Source organism: Capra hircus, chromosome 17 (assembly GCF_001704415.2).
Source record: "Capra hircus breed San Clemente chromosome 17, ASM170441v1, whole genome shotgun sequence".
Taxonomy (NCBI): Eukaryota; Metazoa; Chordata; class Mammalia; order Artiodactyla; family Bovidae; genus Capra; species Capra hircus.
The window spans coordinates 66,782,262-66,801,460 of record NC_030824.1 but is presented as its reverse complement, the minus strand read 5'-3'; the positions used below and the strand labels follow the sequence as shown (position 1 = coordinate 66,801,460).

Below are 19,199 nucleotides of genomic sequence, written 5' to 3'. Positions count from 1 at the left end.
AGGCTCAGTCATCTTGGGCAAGTAGCTTTATCTCCCTCTGCCTCAGATTCCCAAGTCTTCCAAAAGGCTGCTGTGAGGCTTCAAGCACCTGACACAAAGCAAGGCGCGTCCATAAGACTGAGCTATTATCATCATCATTGTTGAATTACCTGATCTTCCTGAATGAGGGACAACTCAACTGACCACAGGGTGGGGAAATAAGATTTCCTAAGCTTTAATAATAAAAACAAGGGAAGAAATAAAAAAGAAATCAGACTGCACAAAGGCATTCTTAGAGCTGCTGTACATAAGTCAAATAAAAGGAGGGAAGGGCACACTAAGGGAAAAAAATCGTTTTACTATTTGACGAAGCGTTAACACCTTCACCTATGTTCTCAAAGAAAACAAGGGGAAAAAACACACATTCAACAGCGAAGTGCACAAAGGACATGAAACGCAAGCTCACGAAAGAACCAGAGAAGGCCAAAAACATGAAGGGTTCCTCCAAAATATTTAATAATAAAGTATGCTTTAGAAAAGACAAATTATAGACCAACCCGCATCTCATCTTTCCATTTTGGCTTTAAAAACACAAGTGTGTTTGCACTGCGTGTTTATACCTGCAAAGACAGGGACAGGCCAGGGGTGGGGCAGTGCGCTGTAACAGCGCGTGTCTCTCAGCAGGGCGAGCGAAACGGGCTTGGACATTCACATCTCAACTTAGAAAAAAATACATGTTTTAAAAACGTCAGTGGTAGGATCTTGGATAATGATATCTGGTGTTTTTCAGAATTTTACAAAAAGAATGAAGGAAAATCCTTACTTTTCTCTAGTAAGAGATGCAAACAAACAAAAAAATGCAGTTGTTTACCTATCCCACCGGCCAAGATTTTGCCAAAGAACAGTGCTGCTGAGACCAGACTAACAGGACCATTGTCACGCACCCTGCATTTTGAGAGCAAGCTGGAGGTACACACGAGGGACCCTGACAGCTGATACTCCTTAATTCTATTTCTAGAAATCCACAGCAAGGATATGCCAGGTATACAGGCCAGACTTAGTTCACCATCCTGTTGTTCATGAAAATAAAAAGCTGCAAACAACTCTAATGTTCAACTGCAGGGAAATGGTTTGGATTACAGCACAATTAAGTGATGGAATGTTATATAACCATTGAAAACAAAGTTCCTCATTAATTTCCAACACAAGAAAATTCAAAATTGTGACATCATAACAAAGCTCCATATACACAATAATATAATTACCCCGAGTTTTTCAATACTTGCACAGAGAGGCAAGAGAATACAGAAAAACCCAAAAAGTGATCCATTCTGGACACATCTTTTCCTCCCTTCTTTACACTTCTATAATAGTCATGAGTTTCTTTTCTAAGCGGGGGACAAGGGGTGGAGATCTGCTTACAAGAGAATAAGCAGCCAGGGCTGGGACTAAAATTTGGTTTGTGGCTCCCAAATCTGGGCTTCAACCTCCTTTGCCAATAAATCTGGAGGAATGCTCCCCATGTGCTACAGACAGATTTATACAGTCTTATAAGCTGCAAAGTTAGGCCCCAAGAATGCACAGCAAAAACAAACGCTGAGCACTGCACTTGGGAATGTGTTTATTGAGAATGATTCCCTCCAAATGAACAATGACATGGAAAGTACACTCAAGGGGTTGTAAGGAAGAGGCTACGAAACAGCGAGCAGGCCCCAGAGCCAGCAGAGAGGACCGCCCACAGCCCACCCCAACCTGGCTGCCCCAGAAAGCCACTCAGGGACTGTGAGGAATCTCGGACCCCCGAGCACAGCCCGAGCCCCCAGACTCTTGGCCCCAGTGCAGCCCCCGTGGAGCCTGCTGCCTGCACGGAGCAGAGGGGAGGAGGAGCCGACACGAGCCCTGGACCAGAGTCCAACGAGCGTCCGGGCTCCATGCACGCAGGTATCGATGCAGAGGGCGAGTCTGGACGGGATCTGGGGAAGCTCTGTGGCTGGGGGCGTTGGGGGAGCGGGGCATGGTGCCCCCCACGCACAGACAGGGCCACACCTCCAGCCTGGCAGCCCTGCACGGAGGGCCCTGCCAGGATCGGCTCCCCCCTCCCCTCCCAGGACGCATGGCCGGGGGCAGCGGGATCAGCAGCCCTTGGAGTCAGCCCCCGCTTCGCCGCAGGGCAGCACAGCATCCTGTTCCCAGCCGCATCCAGTCCCTTCTCCCCCAGGCCCTCGGACTCGACTTCTGCTCTTGACCGTGCGTCCTGTCTCTGCAGCCTGGCCAGCTCGCCTGCTGTCTGTCTGTCTGTCCCACTCACCCAGTCAAGCAGACTCAGGCGGCTGGCCTCGGGGCCCGCGTCAGAGAGCTGACATCACCCTTCAGTGCTAACCTCTACGAGTCCCAGGCCCTGGGTCTGCCTCGCAGCGGCGGCTCCAGTTCCGCGTCTCCCACCCGCTGGGCGCTCCCATGCCCGTCTGGCCTCCCCTCTGTTGTCAGTGATCACAGTCACACCATCACCTCCTTGATTCTAACTACTGGGCAGTGCTTCCCAAGGGCCGACGTGCTAAGCACTTATCACAATCACTCCTCCAATCCTCGAGACCCCAGAGGTGGGAGTACCATCACTACTCTCGTGCTTGATAGAGGGAACTGTGATGTTGAGCAACTCACCCAACGTTAAGGAGTAAGAGCTGGGCTGGATTCATACCAGCTGCAAAAAAAACAAAACAAAACACCATGCCGCCTGACCATTAGGCAATACTTCCCTGAGATGAACATGAACACATCCCTGGGGAAGTCCCAATTCCCCAAATTCTAATTCCCCAGACTTAAAACCCTCGAGCTATGTCTACAAATGGCTCCTCTCCTTCAAGCACTGAGGTCCTCAGAAGTCCTGAGGTCTCTCTTCTTCACTGTCCCATCCTGTACCCCGGCTCCAGCCAAGCCCGGCCTTGATTACATCACACCGCCCAGCAGAGGAACAGCATCCCGGTGAGAAGAGAGCCAGTACCCATCCCTGCCCTCCTCAACCCAGCCTCCAAAGCCCCCGGACTGGTCCTGCAGAAGTGCCCTAGTCACACGTTCATTCGAGCACGTGCTAAACCGCCACACTGGCTCTTCATCACAGGCACTTCGCCCAACTTTATGAAACTGAATTTAAAGATCCTCAATCACGACCTTCACGAAGACGGCAGCATGCAGGCTGCTTTCCATTTGTCATCCTGCCTCACCACCCCCCGCCCAGGGCGGAAACCTTCAACAGCTCTCCATGAATCGCAGCAGGGTCCCCACACAGGCCACCCTCAGGCCAAATCCTCCAAAGAGCCTTTCTGTTTGGGCCAGAGTGCTTTTAAAACTTGGATCCTGGAATTCCTGAGCAGGCAAGCATCCCTTCCCAGGACCTGTGCTCACTTACTTCATTTTCTCCAACTGAGATTCAGGGACTAAAATCTAAACTTTTGAGTTGGCCTGAGAGGCCTTGGCGAGCTGGCCGGACTCTTGACTCTGCCTACCCCCACTTCCCCTCCTGATTGAGCTGCTTCTCGGTCAGACAATCCCCCCCGCTGTGGCTCCCAACTGCGCCTCAGGGTCCCGTGTGCTGGGTGCCCATCTGCCCTCCCCAGCCTCTCCGCAAACCCCCTGCACAAGCTCCTTTCTGCTCAGGGCTTCCACAGCCCTGCAGGCTAAGCCGACGTTCCTACCTCTGCAACCCGCGACAACGCGCTGACCTGAGCACCTGACTACATGGAAATGTCTGGTCTTTCTCAACAGACCACAGATTGCTGGTATGGAAGGTCTGTAATTTTCTTATTTGGTATCACACTCATTTACTTCAGTGACAAATTCATGCTTTTTATAGAGTTTAAGCAAAAACAGAACACTGTAAAGAAGGGAAAAAAGAAATCATGCAAAATCCCATCACTGAGAAATAACCCAGTTCTCCCACTGATTATTCAGCAAGCCCTGCTTTAAGGTGTCTTCTTAAAACCTATACGTACATAAGGGTGACAGGACAGATGATGGGAGTAATTTAGAAAACTAAGACCATGCATTGTTTCTAAATAAAACTTTAAGACTCAATTTTATTTGAACCTAAAGAAAATCAAGTAGAACCAAAGGAATGCCAACTTTCAATACATGTTTTTTTTCCACGTGATACATCAGTTCCCTAAGGGTGTCTCTAAGGTTAAGAGGAAGCTGGTGAAGAACATTTTGCAGGTTCTCACCTTTTTAAGCTACGTGCTTCAGTTTTGCACAGAATTGGCTCGCTACCAAGAAACTTACTTTACACTCACCTTTCAATCCCACCTCCTGTTTCTGCTGACTTTATTACTATTTCTGCTTCATTAAAGTTTTACTATTTGAATTCTGTTCTACAACCACAATTGACAGCCATTCAGCCTTAGTTCTGGATATAAAATGGACAGAAACCTCAAAAGATCTTTCACATGGCTTCCTCGATCCTGAGTCTATCTTTGCTTTTATCTTGGGTGCCTAAGTTTCACTAACTTCATTTTTCAAGCACGGCTGCCAAGTTCATTTGCACTTACAGATATGTGCCTACTGCCTCTGAACCTGAGTGCCAGCTTCCCTGGACCTAACGTTCCTTCCCGTTCACATTTTCACTGTCTCAAGGAGAGAGCTCCTCTACTCTCAGATGTTAGATGCTTCTACAAAGTCTCAGGCAAACCTAGGGGTGTGTTTGATTTTTCCTGCCTCTTCTTTAAAATTTTATTTTTAATCGGAGAATGACTCCTTTACAATATTGTATTGGTTTCTGCCATATCTCAACATGAATCAGCCACAGACATACGTATATTTATTTCCCGTCTTTTCTGCACAATTCTTTAAGCTTTAAGTTCAACACCTTAACCAGGATGTGCCTATGTTTATTATCACGGATCAGCATTTCTGGTGTACACAGAGTGTCTCTGAATCTTTAAATTCAGTTTTACCGTCACATTAGGAAATTTTTCTTCTATTACATCACTGAATACTTTTCTCACCCATTGCTGGGCCACTTACTGAGACAATCATTCTTTCACATTGGACTATTTTTGTCTTTGTTCCCCTATCTATTATCATCTTTCCCCTAAAATCTTCAATCTCTTAAAATTTTTCCTCCACATTCACTCTGGTTATCTCTAAGCCTTTCCTTCAGCTCAATAAGTAATTTTCAGCCACTGTCATATGCCTCTTCCAACTACATCCTCACCTATTAATTTGCCTTTAGGAGCTTGTGTTTTACTGAATTCACAGTCTACTGTGTGAGGTGTTCTCAAAGTTCCCTTCATGTCTCTGGACAGGTTTTCTGGATTGGAACTTTGGTCTGTTTCTGTACGCTCTGCTCCCCTTCTTCATTTTTCCCACAGTATACCTGCATAGTTGCAATGCTATTTTTTCCACTGTGCTGGTGCTAATACACAGACAGCTCTATTCTGAGGTAAAGCAGATAAATTCTCCTAAATCCCTTTCCCATCTTTATCTGGGAACTTTGGTTCCTATCAGATCCAAGGCTGGGTTCTGCTTTTTAGACACTCTGCAGTGGTCTACACGGTGGGACAGTAGGGAGCCAGCTGGGTCAGTACCCAAGCTTTGCTCTCTCTTCTGGGAGTCTGTCCTGCCAGAGCCCACACACTGAAGCCAGACAGGCATCCCTCTCCTATGGGACACAGGCTTATGCTTCTAATCAGCAAGACTGCCCTTAAAAAGGATGCTGGGTAACAGAGAGAAGATATATGTGACCTGGTTCTACTCTACCAGTTTTACCCAGGAGTTAACCCATTTTGCTTAAGAACAGCTTCTCTTGCAAAAAATCCCATGGATGGAGGAGCCTGGTAGGCTGCAGTCCATGGGGTCGCTAAGAGTCTGATACAACTGAGCATCTTCACTTTCACTTTTCACTTTCATGCATTGGAGAAGGAAATGGCAACCTACTCCAGTGTTCTTGCCTGAAGAACCCCAGGGACAGGGGAGCCTGGTGGGCTGCCGTCTACGGGGTTGCACAGAGTCGGACACAACTGAAGTGACTTAGCTTAGCTTAATGTCATCAAAAATTATTTTAGTATCTACTACAGAATTAGAAGATAACCTTTCTGAACACATCAACCTCACCAATTATCCATGTGAAGTCGAAATATATAACAATCCTCTTTGAAAAGTATGAAAAAGTATGAAATACAAAGGTACAGTTATTATATAGATATTCGCAACTTAAAGCCCTAAACCTGGGTTTTGTTCTAAAAGGCAAGAAAAAAATGGATACAGACCTCGACTGAAGGTATGTCCTGTTTCTCAGAACACCCATCTTCTTTAGCTGCTTTGTGAATCTTCTTCTCTGAAGAAGACTTTGTGTCAACCTTTTTCAAAGTTTCACAACTGTCTACTTCGTTCTTGACAGGCACTTGCTGGTTATTCCCTTGAATAAATAAAAATGATTCAATTTCTAGCTAATTATTTCCATTCACATTCCCCAAAGTTAAATTTCATTCCTATACCACACAATCTCATTTGATTTAATGAGGCTTAGACTTCAGGGCTGTTTCTGACATCCACAATGAATGCTCTAAAAATTTATTTTGTTTACAGGTGAAAATGCACTTATATCGAGTTCTACCAACAGTCATTAAGAGAGGTCATGGGAGGAAAGAGAAGGGACACGCCACTATTCACTATAGCATTATTCATAAACGCGAAAAGGTAGAAACAACCCGAATTTGAGCACAGACAAATGGATGGATAAATATAATATGCTAAATACCATGGAACACCGTTCGCTTTAAACAGGAATGATTCATCTACTGCAATATGAATATAATTAGCACTGCTGAACATACAAACAGAAACGGCTAAGGCAGGGAGAAAAAGGAATGACGGTCCACCATACGACACAACGCGGGCGAACACTGGAGACGTCATCAAGTCAAAGCGCTGGTCGCTCAGTCGTGTCCGACTCTTTGCAATCCCACGGACTGTAGCCCACGAGGCTCCTCTGTCCATGGGATTCTCCAAGCAAGAGTACTGGAGTGGGCTGCCACTTCCTTCTCCAGGGGATCTTCCTGACCCAGGGATCAAACCTGGGTCTCCTGCATTGCAGGCAGACTCTTCACCATCTGAGCTACCGGGGAGGCTACCAGGGAAGACACTGCACTGAGTGAAATAAGCCCGGCACAAGGCAGGTGCTGCGTGACCCTGCTTGTCTGGGGGACCCAGAGATGCCAACTTGACGAGGTAAGAAGAAGAGCAGCGGCTGCGGGACTGGAGGGGATAGAGCCTGGGGGTCACTGCTTGACGGCTGTATTCAGTTCAGTCGCTCAGTCGTGTCCGACTCTCTGCGACCCCATGAATCGCAGCACGCCAGGCCCCCCTTGTCCATCACCAGCTCCTGGAGTTCACTCAGACTCACGTCCATCGAGTCGGGATGCCATCCAACCATCTCGTCCTCTGTCGTCCCCTTCTCCTCCTGCCCTCAATCCCTCCCAGCATCAGGCTTTATTGGGATGATAAAAAAGCTCTGGAAATCAATGGTTTCCAGTGATGGCTGTACAATGATGTGAACGGACGTAAGGTCACTGAGCTTCATGATTTAAAATGGTAACTTTCAGCTTGTCTATTTTACCAAAGCTTTTTTCTGGTTGCATCATGTGGCTCGTGGGATCTTAGTTCCTCGACCAGGATCTAACATGCAATTTTTTTTTAAAGTTGGAGGAGGAGGTAAAATCCTGGGTTATGGACATGATTCAGACACTGATCAGTTTTATGACGGACAAGGCAATGGCATCCCACTCCAGTACTCTTGCCTGGAAAACCCCATGGATGGAGGAGCCTGGTAGGCTGCAGTCTATGGGGTTGCTAAGAGTCGGACATGACTGAGCGACTTCACTTTCACTTTTCACTTTCATGCATTGGAGAAGGAAATGGCAACCCACTCCAGTGTTCTTGCCTGGAGAATCCCAGGGACGGGGGAGCCTGGTGGGCTGCCATCTATGGGGTCGCACAGAGTCGGACACGACTGAAGCAACTTGGCGGCGGCAGCAGCAGCAGCTTACTTCTATGATCAGAAGTAAGTCTCTTAAGCTGCCTGAGCTGCAGTTTTCTTAAATATGAAATGAAACACCTTCTCCGCCTGCCCTGACTGACTGTAATAAAGGTGCAACCAGAAAAGACAAAAATATTAAGGGTTATCACAGACAGACACACGAACAGTGGGAGGGCAGGGTGTCTTCAGGCAGGAGGTGCCCATCTGCCCAGGGAACAGCACCCTCGGGTGAGAACTGAGCTTGAGCCAATCACGAGGCAAGGTCGGCATCAGCAGGAAAGTGAAGTCGCTCAGTCATGTCCGACTCTTTGCAACCCCAGGGACTGTAGCCTACCAGACTCCTCCGCCCATGGGATTTTCCAGGCAAGAGTACTGGAGTGGGCTGCCATATCCTTCTCCAGAGGATCTTCCAGACTCAGGGATCAAACCCAGGTCTCCCATATTGTAGGAACCATCTGAAAATGTGACCTCTCCATTGTTCTTCCAAGTAACTTCATTCCTAAGTGTGTTTCTTCTTCTATCCTTGACTTCAGAATAAGTTAAATCAACCTCAACCCCATGATAACTGGCCTCAAGACACTAGTATGAGTCAGAAAGGATTTCATACCTTCCCCTTTCTTCTTTCGGGAAGAATCCCTCATAACACCTTGGCCATCTGGGGAAGGGTAGATGCCTGCCTGCAAACACATCACAGCAGAGCAGGCTACAGCCTGTCATCTGCTTGCTGAGGGGCCCCGGGCAGGGCGAGGCTCTCAACACAGACAAGAAGAGCAGTCAAATGCCCTCCAGATTCTGCAACCTTGAAGCTCACTCAAAGCTCACTTAAAGCAAGATGCATACATTTTATCAGTAACACTTACAAGGTAAGTATTCTTTTGTTAATGGAAAATTATGTAAATATTACGTAGCTATAAACATGCTGGGAACATGAAATCCTCTGCAACACACATCAGGTGTGAGACACCCACAGGTGAAATATTCACCACCTCTGGGACAACCCAGAGGGACGAGGTGGGGAGGGAGGTGGGTGGGGGGTTCAGGATCGGGGGACACATGTATACCCGTGGCTGATCCATGTCAATGTGTGGAAAAAACCACCACAATACTGTAAAGTAATTAGCCTCCAATTAAAATTAATTAATTAGGGTGGGAGGTGGGAGGGGGGTTCAGGATTGCGAACTCATGTACACCCGTGGCTGACTCATGTCAATGTATGGCAAAACCAATACAGTATTGTAAAGCAAAATAAAGTAAAAATAAAAACTAAAAACAAAATTAATTAATTAAAAAAAAATATCCAGCACCACAAAGGAGCTGTGAAAGAGCCAAGAGCAAGGGAAACAGGGTCAAAACAGAAAGTAATATCACAAACAAAGACATCACACTTTGGATTCCTGAAGCCATCCATGTGACCAGAATACAGTTATCCTCTAAAAATGCGCCATAAGTTTCCCAGAACCTTAATTCATGAGAAAATCATTCTCCTCAAGTTTTCTTCAGGCCAAGAACAGTACTAAAAGTATCAAACATCACAGTTTCTTAGCAAGGATCCACATTTAATATCTGACACTAAGCTACTCCTTGAAAGGGATAAAGCACAGACGCTCAGAAAATCCCCAATACCTTCTGTGGGGGTTAAGAATCAGGCAGGTAAAGTCGCTTCAGTTGTGTCTGACTCTTTGCAACCCTATGGAGTGTATCAGGACCAACAATAAGACAAACTCAAATTTAGTCTTCCAGAAACTCTAACATGGCAATACAAAGGATTCAGAAACAACCGTGAGCATATACTGGGCTCTAACCATGGACCGCCCCAGGGCATCCTGCTGAGTGTGCGGACTCACAGGGCCACACACTCTGGGGCCACAGCAGGAGTGTCTGAGCCAGAGATAGAAACAAAAACAAAAGAAGGTGAAAAGGAAGACAGAAACCAAAGGGCAATCGAAGAAACAGAAACAGGTGAAAGGGCCAGAGCCCTGCTCAGAGTTTTACTGTGTCAAATCTAACTGTATGCTGTATTTTGGGTAAACCACAAGATTTTCTTTTCTAGTTCTTGGTATCTGTAAGTATTAAATAAATGAGATTATTTTTTTAATTTCTGAAATACTGGTATTTCAGAAATTTTGCAAGTAAGTATCTGTCCAATTCATTAAAAACTTCCATGCACTGTTAATTTCAAGGCTTTAGGGTATTAAATTTAAAAGTTCATTATCCCTTACATTAGTACAAGCAGAGACAAAAAAATGCCAACTATTCCTCCTTCATCACGCTGAGGCCAGGAGCAACTGGTCTCCAGCTCTAAATCTACATTATTTTGATCACATAATGAAAAAGTAGTAGTTATAAACATTCGAAAAGAAATATATTTCAAAAGATCACTTATTTACATTACACGTAAGTCCTGCTCCTGTCAGACTATCAAGAGACTCTGGACCACATAACACACACTTCGAGGGTGTCCCTGTTTCACAGCTGTTTTACAGGCTGATGGCGAAAGACGAGTGTGTCAAACAGAGCCGTGAGGAACCTGCTGACAGACTGCACGTCTATCACCAATTTTAATTTATTATTTACTATGGGCCTCTCAGAAGGAAGCAGGAGAAAGAGCCTGAGAGGGATGACACATTTTCGGTTACTCAGGAAACAGTTTCTCCACAACAACAGTGAGCATGTAACCATTAACACGCAGCTCAGAAGACTGTTCTTACAGCAGGCTACGCGCAGAAAAAGCACTGCCTCAGAGTGACAGAAGGCACCACGCTCAGGCACTCTGGAGCTCCACCGGGCTCAGGACCTCGCTTTCGGTGCTCTCGGCAAACAGGCCACCTCCCCAGACCCTCTTCCCAAAGGCTGTCTTGTCACTAGGCATGTCCCTAAGAGCGTCTGTGTGCTTTGGGGGAAACGGCGAGAACACGGCCCAGAGGCTGGCTGGTTTCCGAGGAGTGTGGTACCTCCGTTCCCAGGAGGCTCCTGGGGGGCTGAGTCCAGCTCACAAGACTGAAGCTGTGTTCTTCAGATTCTAGAAAGGATCTTACGATGGAAACACAAAGTGAAATCCTCTTCAAGACAGAAAAAAGACTGATGCTCCCAAGTTGGAAGTGAAAACTCAGAAGGGTCTAACACTTTTGGTTTTCTCATTCTTGAGTGTTCTTTACACATGACGACTCCCCGCCTGTCACCATCTGCCAGCTTATCACAATGCCACCCTTTACTATCTGACAAAAGAACCCTGAACCCTCAGTATTACCATAAACCCCACATCCTATCTTTAAACTACAATTTTCTTGCCCGAGATTTCTCAGTCCTTTCTTACTTTTAAAATTCTCAATTCTTTAAAATGCTTCAATCACAAATTAATGGTAGGCCATTTGTTTCCTTATCAACCTCTTTGGTATTTTCCTACCAGAAGACAGAACCAAATACATGTCAGTGAATGTGTTTCCCTGTGAGGAGCCTCTTGCTGACAGATTAATTCTGGGGAGAAATACAGGCCTGCGAATTAGCACCTTTGAATTTGCTGGTACAAACATGGTGAAAACCCATGGCTCCTTCATCAACTCTGATCTGATCTGACCCACAATCACCCTGACACTGCTTAACAGGCTGACAAGTCAGCCAAAGAGCAGTTTCTAAAAAATTCTTGAAGTGAGAAATTTGTTTCCAGTTAAAGCATCCTAAACATACCCGTCATTTGCACAGGGCAGAAGGGTTTGGGGACAGGGGGGAGTAGCCAACTACTGCCAGGATACAAGCAAATTCTATGTCTGCGGGCTCCTCTGTTTAATTTATTCACTCTTCCTGAGTGCTATTAGATATTACACGGTCATCTAGGCTCTGCTACAGGAACTGAACGGCAAGAAGTAGACGAGGATTCTGGAGCAGGGATCTGAATCCTCTGAGCCTCCTGGCACTACATCATTTGAAGGTCCACACCCTTCAAAGTGCTCTGACACAGCAGAAGGTCCATCCATCCACCTGCAAGACCACAGCCCTTGCACGCAGCAGGCAGAGTTACACAGACGTCGGACAGACGCAACAGGCCACAGAAGACGCGCTTGCGGAGCGACAATTCCCTCGAACAAGTCTGATTTCAAGTTTGTGTAAAGTCAGTCTATGTCAAATACCGTTCTCAGACCTATGTGACGCATGAAATGAGAGATGCGTGGCTAGACTCACTCCAAAATTTCACCCTTTTCACAAGAGTTTTGCAGTCTGAGCTGCAGAGAACATCCGGGACAGAAACGGAAGCACAGGCACCCACAGCCCCACCATCGACACCCTCAGACAAGCAACGCGGTGCCTTGATGGAGACGTGGTTGAGTGCATCATCCCAGGGCGCCCTCGCATGTGGGAAGAGGCCACGGGGACACGAGTCCTTCAAGCAGACACTGCTGCACGGAGCCCACGCCAGCACGGCAGACAAGGGCACCAGGAATGACGCCAGTGGCCCAAACCATGTCCTACTCAGAGCACCCCGGCTTCCTTTCAAATGAGAAATGTCCTTTGAGGAACATTTAAAATTCAGCTTGGTGTTTCTGTCCCCCTGCTAAATGCATAAAGCTCATTATCAGCCAATATATGACTTCCTCTATAATATCAAGGAGTGAAAAATATGAAGTTATTTATATTCTGATGTTTCAAATAAGGTCACAGGTAACTAATTCTTCAAGATTAAAAAGTGTCAAACATTTGACCCCCGAAGGGAACAGAAATGTGCTTATTAAAATGGTCAAGATGGATACACAAAAACAAGCACCCAAGTAGAGAAGAACCAAGGATGAGCAGCATGCTATGGGGGCAGCTGTTAAGCCCAGAAAGTTGGGAAGTTCCATTCTATCAGAAGCATAGGCTGACTGATCTTTGCAAACCGTCTGAAAGGCCAAGATAAAAGATACTTAGGAACAGGTGTCCAACAATAAAACATGGTATCTGCATCATTTCAACGAATGTACTAAAAAAGTAAACCTAACCACAAAGCTCTAAAAACTTGGTGTCCCACACTACACTTCCCATCGTGCAAACAGTATTTCCGTATTTACACCTGTGCCAATAAAACTTAGGGCGTGAACTAAAAATTCAACAGCCACAATTCAAACTAAAGTCACAGGGGGAAACGAATTCCACTAAGAACGCACTGGAGACAGACAGGAGAGAAGAATCACTGAGGAGGAGGAAAAGATTACCATTGTTTTTCCTAGAAATGTCTGGCAAGTCTGACTGGCACTGAGGTGAACTTCTCGGCAAATGATTTTCAGGCAGTTTCTTAGGGGTCTTCATTGGACAGACCTCTCGCTCCTTGAGCTCAGCTACGCTTTCTGAAATCTGAAAGTCCGTTTCCTTAGGAAACATACACGTCTGCGCCCCCTCCTTCACGTGACCCTCGGAAGAAGGACTACTGGCAGCAACTGCGCTTTTCAGGGTGCTTTCCTCTTTACCCAGGAAGCTCCTGGGGAGCACCAAGCTCTTCTGCAGGTTGGCGCTCAGGCCCCCGGCACACCTGAGGCCCACCCAGGCCTCGCCCGGCCCTGCAGGGCACCCGTCCCCCTGGGCCGGGGCCGGCCTGTCCTCCGCGGGGGCGCCGGCGCCGCTCGCCACGGCCGCGCTGCCCCTCTGCCTCCCGTAGTAGGCCGAGCACTTGTGCTTCTTCTGGGAGTGGCCGTAAGTGGCTGGGCTCCTCTTCGTCGCATTCTGGATCCTGCTCTGCGGGCTGCTGACCGGGAGGCAGCTTTTCCCTCGGCCTTTGTCGGGGGGGGCGTAGGTGTCGAGAAAGTTCTTGCAATTGCTTCTGAATGTAAGAAGAAAAACATTTAACATAAAGGCAAGCTGAATCAACCTCTCCTCTCTAACTGCAGGAGAAAGAGGGCGCAGTCAGTATGGTGGGGACACCTTTCATTCAAGCTCCATGAGGTATAACCTGAGCCCTTACATTAAGTCAAGCATATATTAGAAGGGATGGCTTAGCTGCCACACAGTGACTTGAAGAAAACTGTACAGATTCTAAAGGTTTATCACCTTAATATAGAATCAGAAGGAAGTAATACCAAAGGTGAGACCTGCCACCATCTGCCCCGCGCACAAGACAAGAGTCCTTACTTGTGAGAATGAGGGCTGATCACGTCCACTGGACTAGCGCTTTGCTGCGAAGAGGAGCTGGCGTTTTGCCTCTGTCTCGTCTTCATGAACTCCATCAGAATGTACTGTGCTTGCTGGAAGGCTATTAAAATCACACCCAGCAGGGACAGACTGAGGACAAAAACAACACTCTCATTCCTGCCTGGTTCTGGGTAGCGTTAGAAAGATAAGCTCTACAGGAAGGGAATGAGTGGTGGGACACTACTCAGATTCTATACGATGGGCGACATAAAAATTTCCGATGTCTCAAAATTTCAAAACGCAAAATTTCTAAATAGGTGAATACTTATCATTCTGATCAGTTCAATTTTTATAGATTTTTCCAGGATAAAAATCACATCCAAAAGGGTCATTCTAATCTAATCTCAAACTGCCACTGCCCTAAGCTAGTAACACCAGATACCATAGGTGATGTTCATCTATCTTAAATGTCATAGACAACACTCACATCTTCCCCTGGGACTGCCAAAGAACATACACGGAGGGCAACTGTCCATTACACTCTCAGGTCCTCGAGCTCTCCCACACTTAGTTCTCTGTTCTCTTAAAGCTCACCAGGAACCTGCCTACTTCCTGACTGTCAGGGTTCTCAAAGCAACGTAATCCACTCAATCCTGCTGCTTCGGTTCTGCCAGGCAATGTGCATTCCCACGCAGCCCGGCTGGGCGGCGCCTCCCTTGGTGAGTAGGAACAGTGGAGCAGGGGTGGCCTACCTAACGAAGAAGACGGTGAGCCTCCAGAACGACTCCTCCCAGCTGGGTCCCGGGACCACATCGGCACACAGCGGCAGCAGGTGGTGAGGCAGGGTCACGTTGAGAGTGAAGCGGAACTCCAGGCCTGCCGCCGTGACCAGAGTCAGCTCGCGGATGACCCAGGAGGACGTGAAGTCCGGAGTAAACCTGCCGAGGAGAGGCATCTGTATGAGCTTCTGATGGTCTTCACTTTAGGCACAACACAAAACAATCCTAATGACGGCTGATTTTTACCTCTACAAGACAATGATTTACATGAAAGCAACTGAAGACAATCTTACCAGTGACAGAAGGTTTTCCCCCACAATACAGTGAATGCAGCCCCGAACTGAAGTTGAAACCCAGCGCTTACACGATGCTGATGTCCCGGGATGCGTTGGGGCCCAAGGAAAACTGATGGCAGTCCAGCACTTCGAATCCATAACCTTGGCAGTTATACCCATTAATTTTCAGAGATGTCACAGTTATAGGAAGCGGGCCAATATTCTCAACCTTAAAGTTCTTCGTAATTGATAAAATTTGCTTGCTGTCTTTCGGTTCTAGTGAGGAAAAAACTGAGATTTTAGTACAGATGAACTGCAATTTAAAATAATTTACTGAATCCACATTTACAGAATTAACAAACCATAATCTACACGACTAAAACGCAGAAAAATTCAATATAACCTCAAAGCATGATTCCTAACTAATTTCTAGAACAGTTCTAGATGCTGCTCTATTACCAAGATATGATAAAAATACGTAACTCATTAAGATTTTTCTTAAGTTAAATGACTTGCCTAGGTACCAAAAGTAACCAAAACCTCTTCTTTGTTCTTTTCCTTATTAAAGGTGAAGGTGGAAGATTTCATTCTTCTCAGAAGCCTCCTAGTTTGGATTTACCAAGAGCTACCAGGCACCCAGGATCCTTTCAGACCCAACAGGGCCAGTCAGGAGGGTGTGTGTGCTTCTGCGTAAACACACCACAGACACAAGAAATAGGGTTCAAACTCTCATTACGTGAAGGGGAGGAAAGCAGCAAAATCTTTGCAAATAAATGAGCGCACATTTCATACTGGGCATTTAAAAAGGGAGGAAGTTATCAATTTATAAAATATTCCTATATATCCATAATCCACAATCTATTCCATGTTAGGACTAACATGTTATCTGGCCCCACAGTTTTTATCTTCCTCCTTAATTCTAGCTTTTAAGGTCAGCTCTAAACTGCTCAATGAGTAAGTGGAGGACTGACTTAAAGAGCACTCTGATGACGACTCTGAATGCAAAACGGCTAATCTTTTCAGACAGTGCTCGTCAGGCTTTAAAACAGTTCTACAAGCTACCCAAAGGTCTCACCAATCAGCTTTCCCCATGGGAAATACACTGTTACGCTGAAATACTGTCACTGTGTCCTGAAATTGTGAATAGGAGTAGGAAAACAAACCAGAATTTACCAAAAACATTTTATATCTCCAGTTTGACTTTCGTCTCAGTTCCTGAGGAAGTTCTTAAAACTAATGTAAGCACTTTAGAAGCATTAAATACATGCAAAATTTAGAAATTTCTAATGGAACACTTAAATAAATGTCTAAATCTGCAGAGCCTGATATGCTGCCAGTAGACACATACGGCCGCTTTAAATAAACTTAAACGCTGACTTTCTCAGTCACACGAGCTCTGTTTCAAGCACGCATCATTCACGTGTGGCATGTGGCCGCCGCACTGCAGGACACAAACATAGAGCATCTCCATTGCTGCAAAACGTGCAAGGTGCTGTTGGGCAGCTCTCCCTTAAGCCTCCCTCCACTTACATTTGGTGTGATTTTCCATGCTTAGGTACCAGATAACCAAATAACAGTTTCATACGATTGGTCTTATATTTTAACACTATTGGGAACTTAACATTATACTCCCCCCCACCAACCATCTATTATTTAAGTTGGGTTAAACATCTAAACGGTTGTTTCCTAACCAAGTGGTACCAGACTACATATGCTCAAATGCCTGCCTTATCTAATCACTTGCATCGTACAATGAATTACTGTAAACTGTTGAAGACTCTGATAACCGCCTTTTGCCCCGGGCTTCAGCACACAGCCCCCCTGCCCGAGTGCCATGCACATGCATCCTACAATGAATTACTGTAAACTGTCAAAGACTCTGATAACTGCCTCTTGCCCTTGGCTTCATCATTCAGCCCCCTGCCGGAGCGCCGTTGACTTCAGCACCCAGCCCCCAGCCCGAGCACTGCGCACAGACCACACGCAGACTCACGTCGCCGGCAGTCCATCAGCGTGGACTCGGGCACCTTAAACCGCAGTGAGCCCCCGGTGCCAGGCAGTCTTCCACCCACTTTCAGTAGCTCTCTCGCCCCAAATCCTTCCACACCAATCATGTCGATAACAGTCAAGTTATTCCTACAGAGAGAGCAGACGCAAACAAAAAGGCAACGCAACAGAGTTACAGGATACAATGCCCTTGGATTTAAACATTCGTAATTAGCCAAAAAACATTTCTAGAGTTTGGGGGGGAAATCAACTTAAATAGTATGGCATCTCCCGCCGTCTCGGAGCAGAGAAGCTGCTAAACGCACAGAGGCAAGGCAACCCAACTGGGCAAAAACGAGCAAATGACCGTGATCACTCTCCAATTTCCACCCAAGAATGGAAACCCGCTTTTTTCTAACAAGGCACCAGATGGTGATCAGACATTCAAGTGACAAAGGTGAGTAAACTGGGATCCACAGAAAAATACTAATAAATGTAGACAAATTGATAAAACTGTTTACAGGGTGAATTAAGGAGTTTCCACAGTAATTGTGACTATAAGCAATTCTTCCTTAGGGGTATTTCTAGAAATGAAATGCTACCCTATATTTTGAACCAAAGATTTCAAATAGCAGCCCTCAAATAGCAAGTATGTACCCAAGTTCTTATTAATCAAACTAATTCAGATTAGCTTTTGCCTTTTCATTAACTTTTCATTAATCATGATTTTGGGGATGGAGAACTGGAAACGATGTTTAAATGATGCAGACTGTGCTTAAAGGCAGTTATCATTAATGTAAACAGAAGAAGCAGGCAGAGAATTCATTCCTAGTTATGCAGAACACACTGAGATATCGTTACATCTTCATCTAAAGGACTAAAGCCTTTACTGAACCATTTAAAAGCCTTTAAGCAATGTTAGATGATTGATATTGTTTACAGAAAAATACTGTGTCTCTCAATACAGACACTACCAAAAATAAATTAGCTACTATAAAAAGCCGAAACTTTCAAGTCTGGGATAGTCGAAACTGGGGTAAGGTAAAGTTTATCTCTACACTTCCCATGACCTTAGTTCTTCAACAGAGAATGAGTTTAAAATGAAGCACCTGTCAGCAGAGCACTAAAATGCTCACTAGAACATTAGTTACCCGTTCTACTAAGCATTAGTTGAGGGAAAGTGAAAGCCGCTCAGTCGTGTCCGACTCCTTGCAACCCCATGGACCGTACGGTCCATGGAATTCTCCAGGCCAGAATACTGGAGTGGGTAGCCATTCCCTTCTCCAGGGGATCTTCCCAACCCAGAGATCAACCTACGTCTTCCGCATCGCAGGCAGATTCTTTACCAGCTGAGTTATCAGGGGAGCCCTAAGCATTAGTTAAAATGCTTAACAAAACAGACTCTTTTAAGAACTTTATTTTAGTGCATTTTCTTTTCAGTAGCATTCACTTGCAGAAGAATAAACTCATATAATATATTAAAGAAAGTCAAGAATAAGAAAGTCTTTGCCAGCTGTTCTGAAACTAGAAAAGATTAAAAAAAACAAAAAACAACTAAGGCTGGGACTCCATGCTTCCACTGCAGGGGGGCACATAGGCTCAGCCCCCGATCAGGGAACTAAGATCCCCCATGCTGCATGGTGTGGCCAAAATAAAACATAAAATCAAAAAATATCTAAAACATCATTAATGAAAAATTAGTGTTAGACGTCTCACCAATGCAGTGAGAGGTTCAATACAGATCTATATTTACTGTAAATTTTTGAAACAAGACTCTCAATAAATTTAAGAATGAAAAACATTTAGCTGCATATATCAGTTGGCAAGTAAAAAGAGCCAGTGGGCCCAACTCAGCACTTTTTTCATTATCCTCTGGTGCTACCAAGAAGTACAGAAGCAAGACAGGTATGAGACTGGTATAAACCCAGACACTCAGGAATGAAAACATATACAGCAGTGCCTCAGTTATTCTTCAAGGCGGAGGACAGAAAAGTGCAGACATGTGTGTGTTCATGCGTGTGTGTGCTCGTGTGTGTGTGTTCGTCTGTGTCCGTGTGT

The 19,199-nt window shown here is 45.7% G+C and overlaps 1 protein-coding gene across 1 annotated transcript in view; it reads right to left on the bottom strand.

The window, feature by feature from the left end:
- The window catches only part of KIAA0922 (KIAA0922 ortholog), a 172,919-nt gene that overhangs the window by 19,223 nt on the left and 134,497 nt on the right, over positions 1 to 19,199 (bottom strand). Inside the window, exons 21-26 of the mRNA XM_018061620.1 lie at positions 17,149 to 17,291; positions 15,245 to 15,431; positions 14,854 to 15,039; positions 14,102 to 14,251; positions 13,192 to 13,793; positions 6,240 to 6,388 (exon numbers count right to left, since the gene is read on the bottom strand). Coding sequence (XP_017917109.1) covers positions 6,240 to 6,388; positions 13,192 to 13,793; positions 14,102 to 14,251; positions 14,854 to 15,039; positions 15,245 to 15,431; positions 17,149 to 17,291 — 1,417 coding nt within the window. The remainder of the gene's footprint in view (positions 1 to 6,239; positions 6,389 to 13,191; positions 13,794 to 14,101; positions 14,252 to 14,853; positions 15,040 to 15,244; positions 15,432 to 17,148; positions 17,292 to 19,199) is intronic.